General features: G+C 35.7%; 1 protein-coding gene across 8 annotated transcripts in view; it reads left to right on the top strand.

The window, feature by feature from the left end:
* Positions 1–455: 455 nt before the first annotated feature.
* The window catches only part of LOC116006476 (putative membrane-bound O-acyltransferase C24H6.01c), a 22,439-nt gene continuing 10,995 nt past the window's right edge, over positions 456–11,899 (top strand). For 4 of the 8 annotated variants that reach the window (XM_031246866.1, XM_031246864.1, XM_031246865.1 and 1 more), the window contains exons 1-8: positions 1,226–1,292; positions 2,443–2,547; positions 2,654–2,709; positions 3,243–3,421; positions 4,136–4,184; positions 4,573–4,673; positions 4,780–4,844; positions 7,892–7,962. In XM_031246866.1, coding sequence (XP_031102726.1) covers positions 1,241–1,292; positions 2,443–2,547; positions 2,654–2,709; positions 3,243–3,421; positions 4,136–4,184; positions 4,573–4,673; positions 4,780–4,844; positions 7,892–7,962 — 678 coding nt within the window. In that variant the 5' untranslated portion in view covers positions 1,226–1,240. Of the gene's footprint in view, positions 591–1,225; positions 1,293–2,379; positions 2,548–2,653; positions 2,710–3,242; positions 3,422–4,135; positions 4,185–4,572; positions 4,674–4,779; positions 4,845–7,891; positions 7,963–11,899 lie in introns of those variants that run through there. The other 4 variants (XM_031246871.1, XM_031246868.1, XM_031246867.1 and 1 more) reach the window with 4 other exon arrangements.

The following is an 11,899-nucleotide window of genomic DNA, read 5'->3' as shown; positions in this document are numbered from 1 at the left end:
ACCACACTATGTACTAAAATGCACCATTCCAATTCACGTAATATAAATATTAAAATTACCATAATAACCCCACTTAAACATACGCGAATTTCAGTAAGATTAATTCCGCCGCATGACCCACTTAAATATATATATGTTTTTCTAAAGATACAGAAAAGTTTATTGATTGAAATACACAGTTGTTTTTTAGTTTGAAATAAGGCAGTAGAAAGAAAACTAAAATAATCATACTGGAAAAGGAATGATATTCATAGCAATGCATAGGGGTGAGAATAGGCCAGGCCCCTTCATAGGAGCCTAAGGCCCTTTTAATAAAAATGTTACGTCTAAGCCTAATTAGAAGCCTACTACTTAATATAATATATAATATTTAATTATTATATATTACATTTTACATCTAATATAGTTTATAATTTCTAATTTAACCCTACTATATATACTTATACATAACCCAAGTCTGAGACTACAACCGCCAACCCTAATTCCCAATTTGAAAATTTCACAAAAATAAATCGTGAGAGGGCTGCGAGTCTGCGTAGCAACTGAGTGGCGACTCCGGCAAGGGCGGCGAGGCAGCGGCCGACGGCGAGGTATGTGGTCTCCTTACTCTTTCTAGACTTCTAGGCTTTCTAGCAGACAGCGGCAGGTTCGTTCGTCTGCAGTAGACAGCAGCGACCGACGGCTAGTCATGCCTCCGCCGGTGGCGGCGGCTTGATGGTATAGTGCTACCTCCGTCGGTGCCCGGTGGCGGCGGCCGGCGGCCGGCGGCTGATATTCTGCAGTGACTTCTATTCTACCTCTGTGATGTTATTCTGCCCCCATGACTGCTATCTGCTAATAATTAGTACTTAGTAGATTTGTTTAATTGTAGATTTGTAGTAATACTACTACTAGTAATTAAACTAATTAGAAAGTTTTAGATATAGTTGTTAGTACTTAGTAAGTTAGTAGTGTTTACTAGTTACTACTGCTAATCTGTTAGATACCCATAAGTCAATAGATAGCTTCATTCTACTGCTAATCTGCTATATATTTTGCTAAATTAGTATACTGTTAGATATAGTAAATTAGTAATTAGTAATGCTATTCTGTTAGGGGGCGTTTGGTTCAAGTTATATAAGATAACTAAGGTTATATTTGCTTAGTAATATAAGATTCACATTATTTGCTTAGTAATATAAGATTCATATGTTTGGTTCAAGTTATGTAAGATTCCCAGGGAATGTAACATAACCTCCCGATGAAGTTTTTAGCTATTGGAGGGGAATGTGAGATACACCCCGATTTCTTAGGTAATCTCACATTCCCTTATCTTATTCTAATATTGCGCTTTTGGCATTTTAATCAATTTATCTTATTTCTGTTGTCTTATTTACCTACTTCAATTTTAAACCGGAATCTAACATTCCCATTTATCTAATATTCTCAGCAAATCTAACATTCCCTAAGGTAATCTAACATTCCAAGGCCCCCTTAGTGTTTAAACACTAGTTACTATTTACTACTGCTATTATGCTAAACTAGTTACTACTGCTATTCTGTTTATTAGATATACTAATTAGTACTAATTAGTAAACAACTAAACAATGTTAGTTACTGTAATTAGTAATCAGTAGTTACTAGTTAGGAGGATTGTGTAGGAGGATTTTGGACAAGTGTTAAGAGTATAGTTGTTAACTTGCTTATAATATTTAATGTTACGTCTCAATTTTTTTTTCATTGTGTAGGAGAATTTTGGAGGCCTAAAAATGAAGGCCTTAAATAGGCTCAATGCTTATTTAAATAGGCTCAAAGCCTATTTAGGATCTATTTTGAAGCCTTTTTAAAGACCTATATGTTAAATACGCTTTTAAAAAGGCTTCAGGCCAGGCCAGGCCAACTGTAGGCTCAGGCTTGAGCCTAAAAAAAAAAGCCTACATACAGGCCCAGGCTCAAGCTTTAGATTTACATTGCAGCCCAGGCCTAACTTTCTAAAGCCCGGCTCGCCTAGCCTATTTCCACCCCTACCAATGCAGGGTAAAAAGAATATAACAAATATGCATAGAATGTATAAAAGTACCGTTCGCTCTCACCAGAGCATGTTGATAACGTGTTAAAGTGTGTTGCCTGTTAGCCCGTTAACTTTTTAGCACTTTGGTATTGTTGCAATATAATAAGAACAGTAAAAGTAAGAGTATAGAGACAGAGTATGCAGTAGAAAAATTGCTTCGCCATCATCCTTTTCATTCCACTGTTACTTTTACTGTTCTTATTATGTTGCAACAATACCAAAGTGCTAAGAAGTTAACGGGCCAGGCAACACACTTTAACATTATAAAATTTATTAGAGTTAGTAAACTGTGAACATTTTTTCACCAATTGTTCGGGAAAATGCCACAGTGGGCCTGTTATTGATTTTGATTCACTTCCTTCTCAAGTCGGTGACTGGAGACTTGCGCATAGGAAACATGACTAGCTATTGGCGACGGAAAGAGCTACCCTTTCTCATTCTATACGCTGTTGCTTTCTACGCCATCATCATTCGTCGCGCTGTCCAACTCTCTCGCGGTACACAAATTCTCTTCCTTTTCCGCTGTGTGTGAGTTGAAATATGATCTCCTTTCTTTTCTTTAAATTCTTAAGCGGAATTTAATGGGTTAATTTGCAATTGCAGATCATTACAACCAGCTCCATGGAATGCGTCGCGGATGGATTGTTCATCGACTCAATGTAATATAATATGTTAATCACTTCTATTTAACTGCTCGAATATCCTTTTCACTAACTGTGCTTTCGGGTTTGTTCTAATGAGTAGATGCTAAAAAATTGTATTATGTTCGGTGTGCTAAGACATTTTCTTGAACTAATGTTAGTGGAGTTCACAACGGGTTCAAGTTAGGGTATTTAAAACTTGCATGGTCTAGAAGTTTGTATTTTCTTTTCTTACATGATCACCACACAGTATTAAGTTTATTTTACCTGTTGATGATTGAGGAGTCAATAATGAGACACTACAACTGAAAGGTGCTACAACAGTACATATTATTGTTTGAGATGCACTTCAGAGGGATTAACTTAAGATTCTAGGTTTTCTTTTTATGGTAGACTTAATATTTTGCAGCAATTTCATGCAAAGTGTGAAAAGGAGTATTCAAAACATGTTAAATGGACTCTATGCATAATTTATGTGTGGAGAAACTTGCTTTTTTTTTTTTTTTTTGGTTATTAAATGCATTTTCTTTCTTTCTTCATTGTCTTGCTAGGATGCTTCTGATGCACAATGGAGAAACTTTCGGGGGAACTTACCAATTCTCACTTTGGTTTTTGGAATCTTTACTCTACTAGCTACTGTATTTAGAACATATGGTCTAAAAGCAAAGGGGATGTCCATTATCTGGCTTTTCATATCCTTAGCTTATTTAGCATATCTCCATGGAGTTTGGTATGTGCTCTGCTAATGCTAATTTTTCTAGTACTCTGTATCATTTTATTTTAAGGGTGTGTTTGGAAAGCAGGAAAATGACTTCTGGAAAATGAATCATTTTCCAGAAAATAAGTTCATTTCCAGTGTTTGGTTGCATTTTGGAAAACTGTGTTCGTGTGTTTGGTTCATTTTCTGGAAAATGATTAGAATTGTATAATTATATATTTTAATTATTTTATTTAAAATATTAAAATATTTATAATATTATTTAAAATAATATTATAGAAAATAATAATTATAAATAAATAACTATAACCAAAAAAAAAAAAAACATCACCCTCTGGTTTCCGCCGACGGAAACCAGAGCAGATGAAAACAAATCTGCTTTGGTTTCCGACGGGAAACCAGAGCAGGAATTGGGTTTCCGAAGGTTTCCGCCGGAAACCAAAGCCGGTGTTCGTTGTTGTTCGTCATTTTCTGGGCGGAAAATGACTTCCGCTTTTTTTTTTTTGGCGGAAGTCATTTTCCGCCAAATGGGGGGGATTTTCCCCAGTCAACGGAAATCATTTTCCGTTGACTGGGTTTTCCAAGCCTTGCCAAACACTGAACACCCGGAATCATTTTCCGGGTTTCCAAACACACCCTAAAGGATGTATTGGTTGTTCTTTGCTGGGCTTTCGTTATTATTATTATTATTATTTTTTAATTTCAATCCTTTTCTTTTTAATGCAGCATCTTATATGTTTTGTCAATTGCCTCGGCTAATTATTTTCTAGTAAAGGTGTGTATCATGCATTATTTGTTGCTTTGTTGCTACTGTTAAGTTATGCTGTCTACTAGAACATATGCTTTCTACAACATAAACTTAGGAAGGCAAATAATTTCCGATTAGGATGCTAATCTTTGAGTTCCCCAATCATGGAAAAAATGTTTGGTTAAACTTCTAGGTGCATGAGGGAGGCTCTGTGAGACTATATATATATATATTTATAACCTAGTTTCCCGCTATGCAGTTCCCTTGTTTGTTTACAATGGAGTATTGTATTGTGTGTCAAGTTCCCTTGTTTGTTTACAATGGAGTATTATATTGTGTGTCAACACTAATTTTAGACTAAAATTCCGTTATATAATACCAAAATTTCCTAACTTAATCCATGTTTGTTCTGCAGATATGTGGTAGGACAAAGTATGCTTTTATGTTGTGGATATATAATTTGGCATTTCTTGTATGTAACCGGGTTTATGATGGATATCCGTTCTCCAGTTTTGGGTGAGATTTTTTGCTTATTGTAACCTCTATCTTCCAATGATGACCTCTCCATTCCAGAAAATCAGTCATTTTGGCATTTCTCTTATTTCCACTCCTTTTGGCATAGGGAACATTGGGCTTACTTGGACAACTATCGTGGAACCTTTAGGTGGCATATCTGTTTTAATTTTGGTATATTCTTTTCCTCTTTCATGTGGATTAAATTGCATATTTGTTGTCATTTTCTGCCTGTGTTACTTTCTCTTCCACTTTAATATATGGACATTTTATCAGAACTTAGAATCTTTTATTGCCAATTCTCATTTTTTTAAAACCTGATAACAGGTAATTAACTGTAAACGTTTGAAGTGTTTATAAAAATTGAAAGTTACTCTCTATATTAACTAGTCGCCATCTCCGTAAATTGGAGGTGGCGACGGAAGGTCGACCACTGGAGATGGTGACCAGTTTGGTCGCCATCTCCCGTCAACGGAGATGGCTTCTCCGTCGACTGGAGATTGCGACCAAATTGGTTGCAATCTTCGTCGACCGGAGGTCTTCTTCCCTGGTAAAACGCGCTGGCGGCGATTTACGGTCGCCGGTGGCTAATTTTGGCCGGAAGTTCACCGGAGGGTTGCTGGAAACCTAATTGACCTGCAATCTAAGGTCACCAACAGGTCAGTGGGTTTAATTGCTTCAAAACAACAAGTTTATAGATCTAATTGCAACTTTCAAAAGTTCAAGGGCCTAATTGACTTCTTAGCAAAAGTTTGAGGGTGTATTTGACCCTTTTCCCAAAAGTAAATTGTTATCAAGTATGTACATTCAAAACATGTTTAAATCACCGTTTTAGTCCCTCAAATGTTACCAAACTGTCAATGTTGCCCTTTAACTTTGTATTCATCGATTTAGTCCCTGAAAATAACTGTTTTTGGTCACATAACTCCCTCCGGCCACATTCCGATGGAAGACTCCGATTAAGTCGGGGTATTTTAGTCATTTCGTGTCTTCAGCCCTCCCTCCCTCTTCCTAGAGCTCGCCTGCGACGAGTCAGCCTCCCCAGTCGCACCAGTCAGCCTCCGTCCGTCACATTAGTCAGCCTCCGTCCGTCGCATCAGTTAGCCATCGCAGACGTAAACTCATACTCGTCGGCAGAGCTCATTGCAAGCGGCAACAACAATCATCGAGCTTCTCTGACCTCCACCAAACACCACAAACGACCCTCCTCTGCCGAATGCCTAAGCTCCTCCACCAATGAAGCGTCCTAGGCAACAGGCTTAAACCTATGCCTTTGCACCACCCCTGCTCCGCTTTCGCTCCGGCTTCAGATCCTGAGACTAGTTAGTAGTCACTAACATCTTCTCAACTGTATCTGTTCCAGTAGCATTTCATTTTGAAATGAGAACTTTTGAAACCAAGATTGTGTGTTGCTAAATTGCGGAAATTGCTTTTCTTTCAAAAAAAAAGAAACATTGAAAAAACTTTGATCTAACAATTTTAATTTCATTAATTACGAAGAAGATTGGACATACCTGAGAGCATCCATTGTCGTCGTAGACTGCAAAATAATGTAATTCATCGTCGTTTTCACGATTCGTGCGGCAAAACTGAGGGTGAATTGCTACGGCATCTTCCATATTCCTCCTGGAGAATAATGGTAATTTTGGTTTTCCTCAGCAATTTCCCCATGAATTTGGGTTCTTGGAATTTGGGCAGAGGTGCCAACAAATAACAGTGAAAACAAGAATCCAAATTCTTTGAAATTAGTTCCTGAAATTTCTAGTCAGGATGAAATTAGTGGGAGTAAGGCTAAGCTTTGTTTTGGTAGCATTACCAGGAATTCTAGGCTGATGAAACATTGCAGTAGAAGCCCGGATAGCCTTTTTCTCGAACCTTGGGGATCCAAAGTTCATCTGGTTGAGTAATGTAGGCGACGATTTCACATTAAAGTGTGGCTTCAATGAATCTTCGTCGCCGGCGAGCTCTAGGAAGAGGGAGGGAGGGCTGAAGACCTGATATGACTAAAATACCCCGACTTAATCGGAGTCTTTCGTCGGAATGTGGCCGGATGGAGTTATGTGACCAAAAATAGTTATTTTCAGGGACTAAATCGATGAATAAAGAGTTAAAGGGCAACATTGACAGTTTGGTAACATTTGAGGGACTAAAATGGTGATTTACCCTTCTTAGTACTTAAGAATGTGTTGAATATATAGCAACATAAACATAAAACTTGCACCAAAAAGAAAATGCAAACATGAATCATGTATTGCAAAAAAGGTCAAAAATGAACCATATCCTATTACATTATTCTCACAGTCCAAAAAGAAAATGCAAACATGAATCATGTTTTTTGTTTTCTGTTTACTGTTTTCTAATTTTTCAGTTTTCATTCTCTGTTTTTTATTTAGAAAACTTGTTTACTAACACTTATTTTTTTAAAATTAACATTATAAAATTAACAATAAGTTTAATTTCGAGTGATTTTTAGACCTTATATTTAAAATATTTAGGTTTAAATAGAATAAATATAATCTTTACTTTTAAGTCCTATATATGTAAAATTTTTTACATTTGATATCCGAACCAAATTTATATATGTATATAACATAAATAAATAAATAAATAAATAAATATATATATATATATATATATATATATATATATATATATATATATATAATCTTTATTTTGAATTCTAAAATAGTAGTAATATATATGTGAAATTTCGATATCTGATATCTAGACCAAACTTGTATACGATATAACATAATTAAAAATATCCGAACGAATAATTAATTGAGTTCAATCAAAATATAAAACGTGGTATAGATTTCAATTTTGAATGATGTATAATTTTAAACATAAGCAAATAAGTAATGTTTAAATAAGTAATGCAAGTAGAAAAGATAGAAGATGATAATGAATGTAATCATAGTAATGGACAAATATGTAAGTAGATAATGGTGAGAATGTGGTTATAGTGACATATAGTCTAATAGATGATAGCTGATTCTGTTTTCCATTTAGAAAACAGTTTTTAATAGTGTTTTTGTTTTCTAGAAAACTGAAAAATTACTTCATTTTTTCAAAATAGAAAACTGTGCTAGTAAACATGTTTTCTGTTTTTCAATTTTCTAAATTTTCAGAAAACTGTAGAAAATTTTCAGTTAGTAAACGGGCCCAAAAGGTTTCCAATTTCATTTTCCAAACCCCTTTGGTTTTATAAATTTTGACAGTTGTCCTGAGAATGCTAAGCTTTGGCTATGACTACCACTGGGCAGATAGAAGTAATCGCTTTGATGAAGAGGTATTTCTTTTATCTTGTTTTCTGGGCTAGTTTTCTTTCGATCCCTCTATTGCCTCATTATTTAGGACCCTATACAACTTATCTAGTGATGCATAGCAGAAAAGATACACTGACTCATATAAACTATAGATAATATAGAGAGAGAAAAAGAGAGAGAGTTCATTCTTTATCTTTGAGTGGTACCTATTAAATGTGGAGAAGGCAAATTGTAAGTAAAATCACCTTTTTTGTCCATATATTTAAAATTATATAAAAGCTAAAGAGAGTAAGGTGCTATCGGGAATATATAATGTGTTGGTGTTATTAGATGTTATAACTTGTGATTGTGCTTTCTTTTTTGTACACTCACAAATTCTTTCCATTTTTTCCTTGTGGTGTTATAAGTTATTATTGCCATTTGTTGAGAGACTAAGGGAGAACTGAAAGTACATTCTATTCCATACTTAGAACATCAGATTATAATACAATATATAGGCAAAGGAAGGGCATTGGGAAGACACATAATAAAGACATAACAAAAGAGAAGTCTGCCCAAGAAACTATTCATCTCCTCAAGGCCTTAATGAGGCAGCAGGAGAGGCTGCTCAAGGAGATAATTTCAACACTCCCCCTCAAGCTGGAGCATATAAATCAAATGCTCCTAACTTGCTACAAATGAAGTTAATCCTAGATCCACAAAGAGATTTAGTGAGGATATCGGCAAGTTGATCATTTGACCCAACAAACGTGGTGACAATGTCTCCAGATGTAACCTTCTCTCGCATAAAATGGCAATCAACCTCAATATGTTTGGTTCTTTTGTGGTAGACAGGATTGGATGCAATGTGAAGAGCTGCTTGATTATCACAGATTAACTTCATAGGACTGAGATACAAAAATTTAGTGCCAGTGCCATATACTGTGAGGAGTTGCTTCACCCAAATTAGTTCACAAGTCCCTAGTGCCATTGCTTGGTATTCTGCTTCTGCGCTTGATCGTGTAACAACATCTTGTTTCTTGCTTTTCCAAGAAATCAAATTACCTCCAAAGAGTATACAGTATCCAGATGTTGATCTCCTATCCCAAGGACATCCTACCCAATTTGCGTCTGTGTAACCAACAATTTCTATATGTCTGTGATCTTTGTAGAGCAAACCTGTACTTGGAGATCTTTTCACATATCTTAAAATTCTGATAGTAGCTGATTTTGACATGGCTCTTGTAGAAACTGACTAAGGACACTGACAACAAAGTGATGGTCATACTTTTCAACCATTCTTTTAGCCATTGCACTAAACTCACAATCAGAACTTTTCACCCAATCACGTAAAGTAGCATAAACATCACAAACTTCATCAAGATAAACATTGACAGTGATATACAAAGAACCAGAAATCTTCACAGTAAGATCATAGAAATGAACATGCTTAATCTCCTAACACTTTCCCAATCTTCATGATTTGGAACACCATCACCAAATAAGAGGTCATGTCTATAATTAGGGTCAACTTCTTCAAATCTCTCAAATACCCTCTCAAACTTTTGAGCTGAATCTAACATCAAGTAAGTGGAATTCCATCTAGTGCTCACATCTAATCTCAACAAAGCTTTAGATTAGATCTTTTCCATCTCAACACATTCTTTAAATTTGACCAATCTAGATGGTGATTGTCTCACATACCTTATAGCTCCCCTAACTTTAGCAATTGAATCATTCATCTCCTTCATCCCATCGGTGACAATAATGTTAATGATATGTGCAATGCATTTCATATGAAGATATTTCCCTTGTAGGATACTAGTACCCAAATTATTCAACTTTCTTCTCAAATATCATACGACAACATCATTACAACTAGCATTATCAACCGTAATGGTGAAAACATTATCAATGCCCCAATCTTGCAAACACTTTTCAATTGCTTTACCCACATCCTCACCCTTATGACTTGTAATTGGACAAAAGTTAATTATCCTTTTATGCAATTTCCAATCATTATCAATGAATTGACATGTAAGACACATGTAATTTACCCTTTGCAATGATGTCCAAGTATCCGTGGTGAGTGACACTCCAAAAGAATGAGAATGCAACAAAGTATTCACATTTTTCTTCTCATCCAAGTAAATATCATAACAATCCCTAGCAATAGTCCAATGAGAGGGCATTTTAAATCTAGGACAAGCAATAAGCATACATTTTCTAAATCCCTTTGCTTCCACGAACTTAAAGGGCAATTCATCTTTAATAATCATTTCAGCTATAGCCTTCCTAAGGGCTTCTACACTATATTTCCCAAAACTTATTGAACTCTCCTCTTCATTTGTTGTGCAAATTAATTCAGTTTGTGCAGGATCAGAACTAGTACGTGGGAATTTAGAATAACTTTTTAAATGAGCTTTGTGATCACCACTATCATTAATGAACTTATGAAAGTGATCCCATATCTCTGACCTTGGTCGTTTAGCTTTCGGTTTATTCTTTTCAACCCCACTACTTGTAGTTGTTCCACCAGTTGTACTAGCATCATTTGCTCGTGCTTTTGCCCTTGTCCCTTTTCCTTTCACAATTGAGTTCGAATCTGTTGATGATGCTGATACCTAATAAAAGCAAAAAATAAATATTAAATCAGTTGAGTATTGTTAAATGTTAGATACTTAGACTTGTTCAAATCTGTAAATTTTGAACAAAATCTGCTTACATAGTTAGATTTGGAGAGTATCAAACCAAAACAAAATAAAATGCATTCTCATAAAAATCAACTGTAATGCTGAAATAAATACATTCTGATAGACTAATTTGATAGTTACATACTGCATTTCAATGACAAAATAAAATGATTTCACCCCCAAATGCCTTCTGATAAAAATGATTTCGTAACACATTCTAAAATCTAAATACATTGTAATAAAAACCTATGGAAGAAACCTTAACCTAAATCCTATGATTTCATAACCCTAGAACTAGAAGTCCAGAATTTCTAAGTACGTAGCTATGGTCTATGGAGATTCAGAGAACTTACACTATGAATTGAAGGAGTAAGACTGGACCGACTCGCTGCAGATCGACCAGACTGAAGGCGAAACTTCTTCTTAATGGGTTTCATCGCCAATCACAGTTCGTAGGTAGAGCAGCCGAGCAGGTCGGCGGTCGCGTCGCGTAGAGTAGGGCAACAGGTAGCGAACGGCAGCGTCCAACCTCGCAAGTAGCAACTTCGCAGCCTCGCAGACGGAAAAGTCGCAGGTGAAGGTGTGAAGCCTTGAACTGCTTGAAGGCGATTAGTGAAGACTGGAGTACTGAGCTCTGAAGAGGAATTTTGGGATTTAGGGCTTACTGGCTTAGTCTTGTACACACACGTAACTTGGCTACTGGTTGGGTTATTTTAATATTATTGGGCTAGTGTAATTTAGTATTGGACTAATATATAGCAGAAAAGTAATGGGCTAAGTCAAAATGTGTGGGCCTCATCCTAGGTTTTTCGGTCTGTTTTATTTTTTTGGTCCAAAACCGATAACCAACTGAAAAATTGAAATGGCCAATTTTTTTCTAAAGGTAATAACCGATAACATAAATTTTCGGTCGGTTCGGTTATCGATCATCGGTTTTTAGGTCGGTTTTGAATTTTTGCTCACCCCTAATTGAGCCAATTAACCAATAAACTCCAGGTAAAAAACTGGTCAAAAGTGATGTGGATCCTAATTGGAATTGCCGTGTACAAATAAATATATTAAAAAATAAAAAAGTATTTAAAAAAATTTAATTCCTTTGGTGGTTTCTACTTCCCGTTGGACGAAGAAATCGTTGGCTTCTTTGTCTAAGTCTAGATGGAGAAGCCCATCGATTTCTTCATCCAGTCATCCAAGTCAAGATGGAGAAGCCATCAGACAACTTCTTTGTTTGAATTTTTGTTCTTTTTTTTTTTTTTTTTTTTTTTTAATTTTATTTTTTTTTTTTTTT

The sequence above is a fragment of the Ipomoea triloba genome, chromosome 15 (assembly GCF_003576645.1).
Source record: "Ipomoea triloba cultivar NCNSP0323 chromosome 15, ASM357664v1".
NCBI classification, from domain to species: domain Eukaryota; kingdom Viridiplantae; phylum Streptophyta; class Magnoliopsida; order Solanales; family Convolvulaceae; genus Ipomoea; species Ipomoea triloba.
This window is presented reverse-complemented; position numbering and strand designations above follow the sequence as displayed.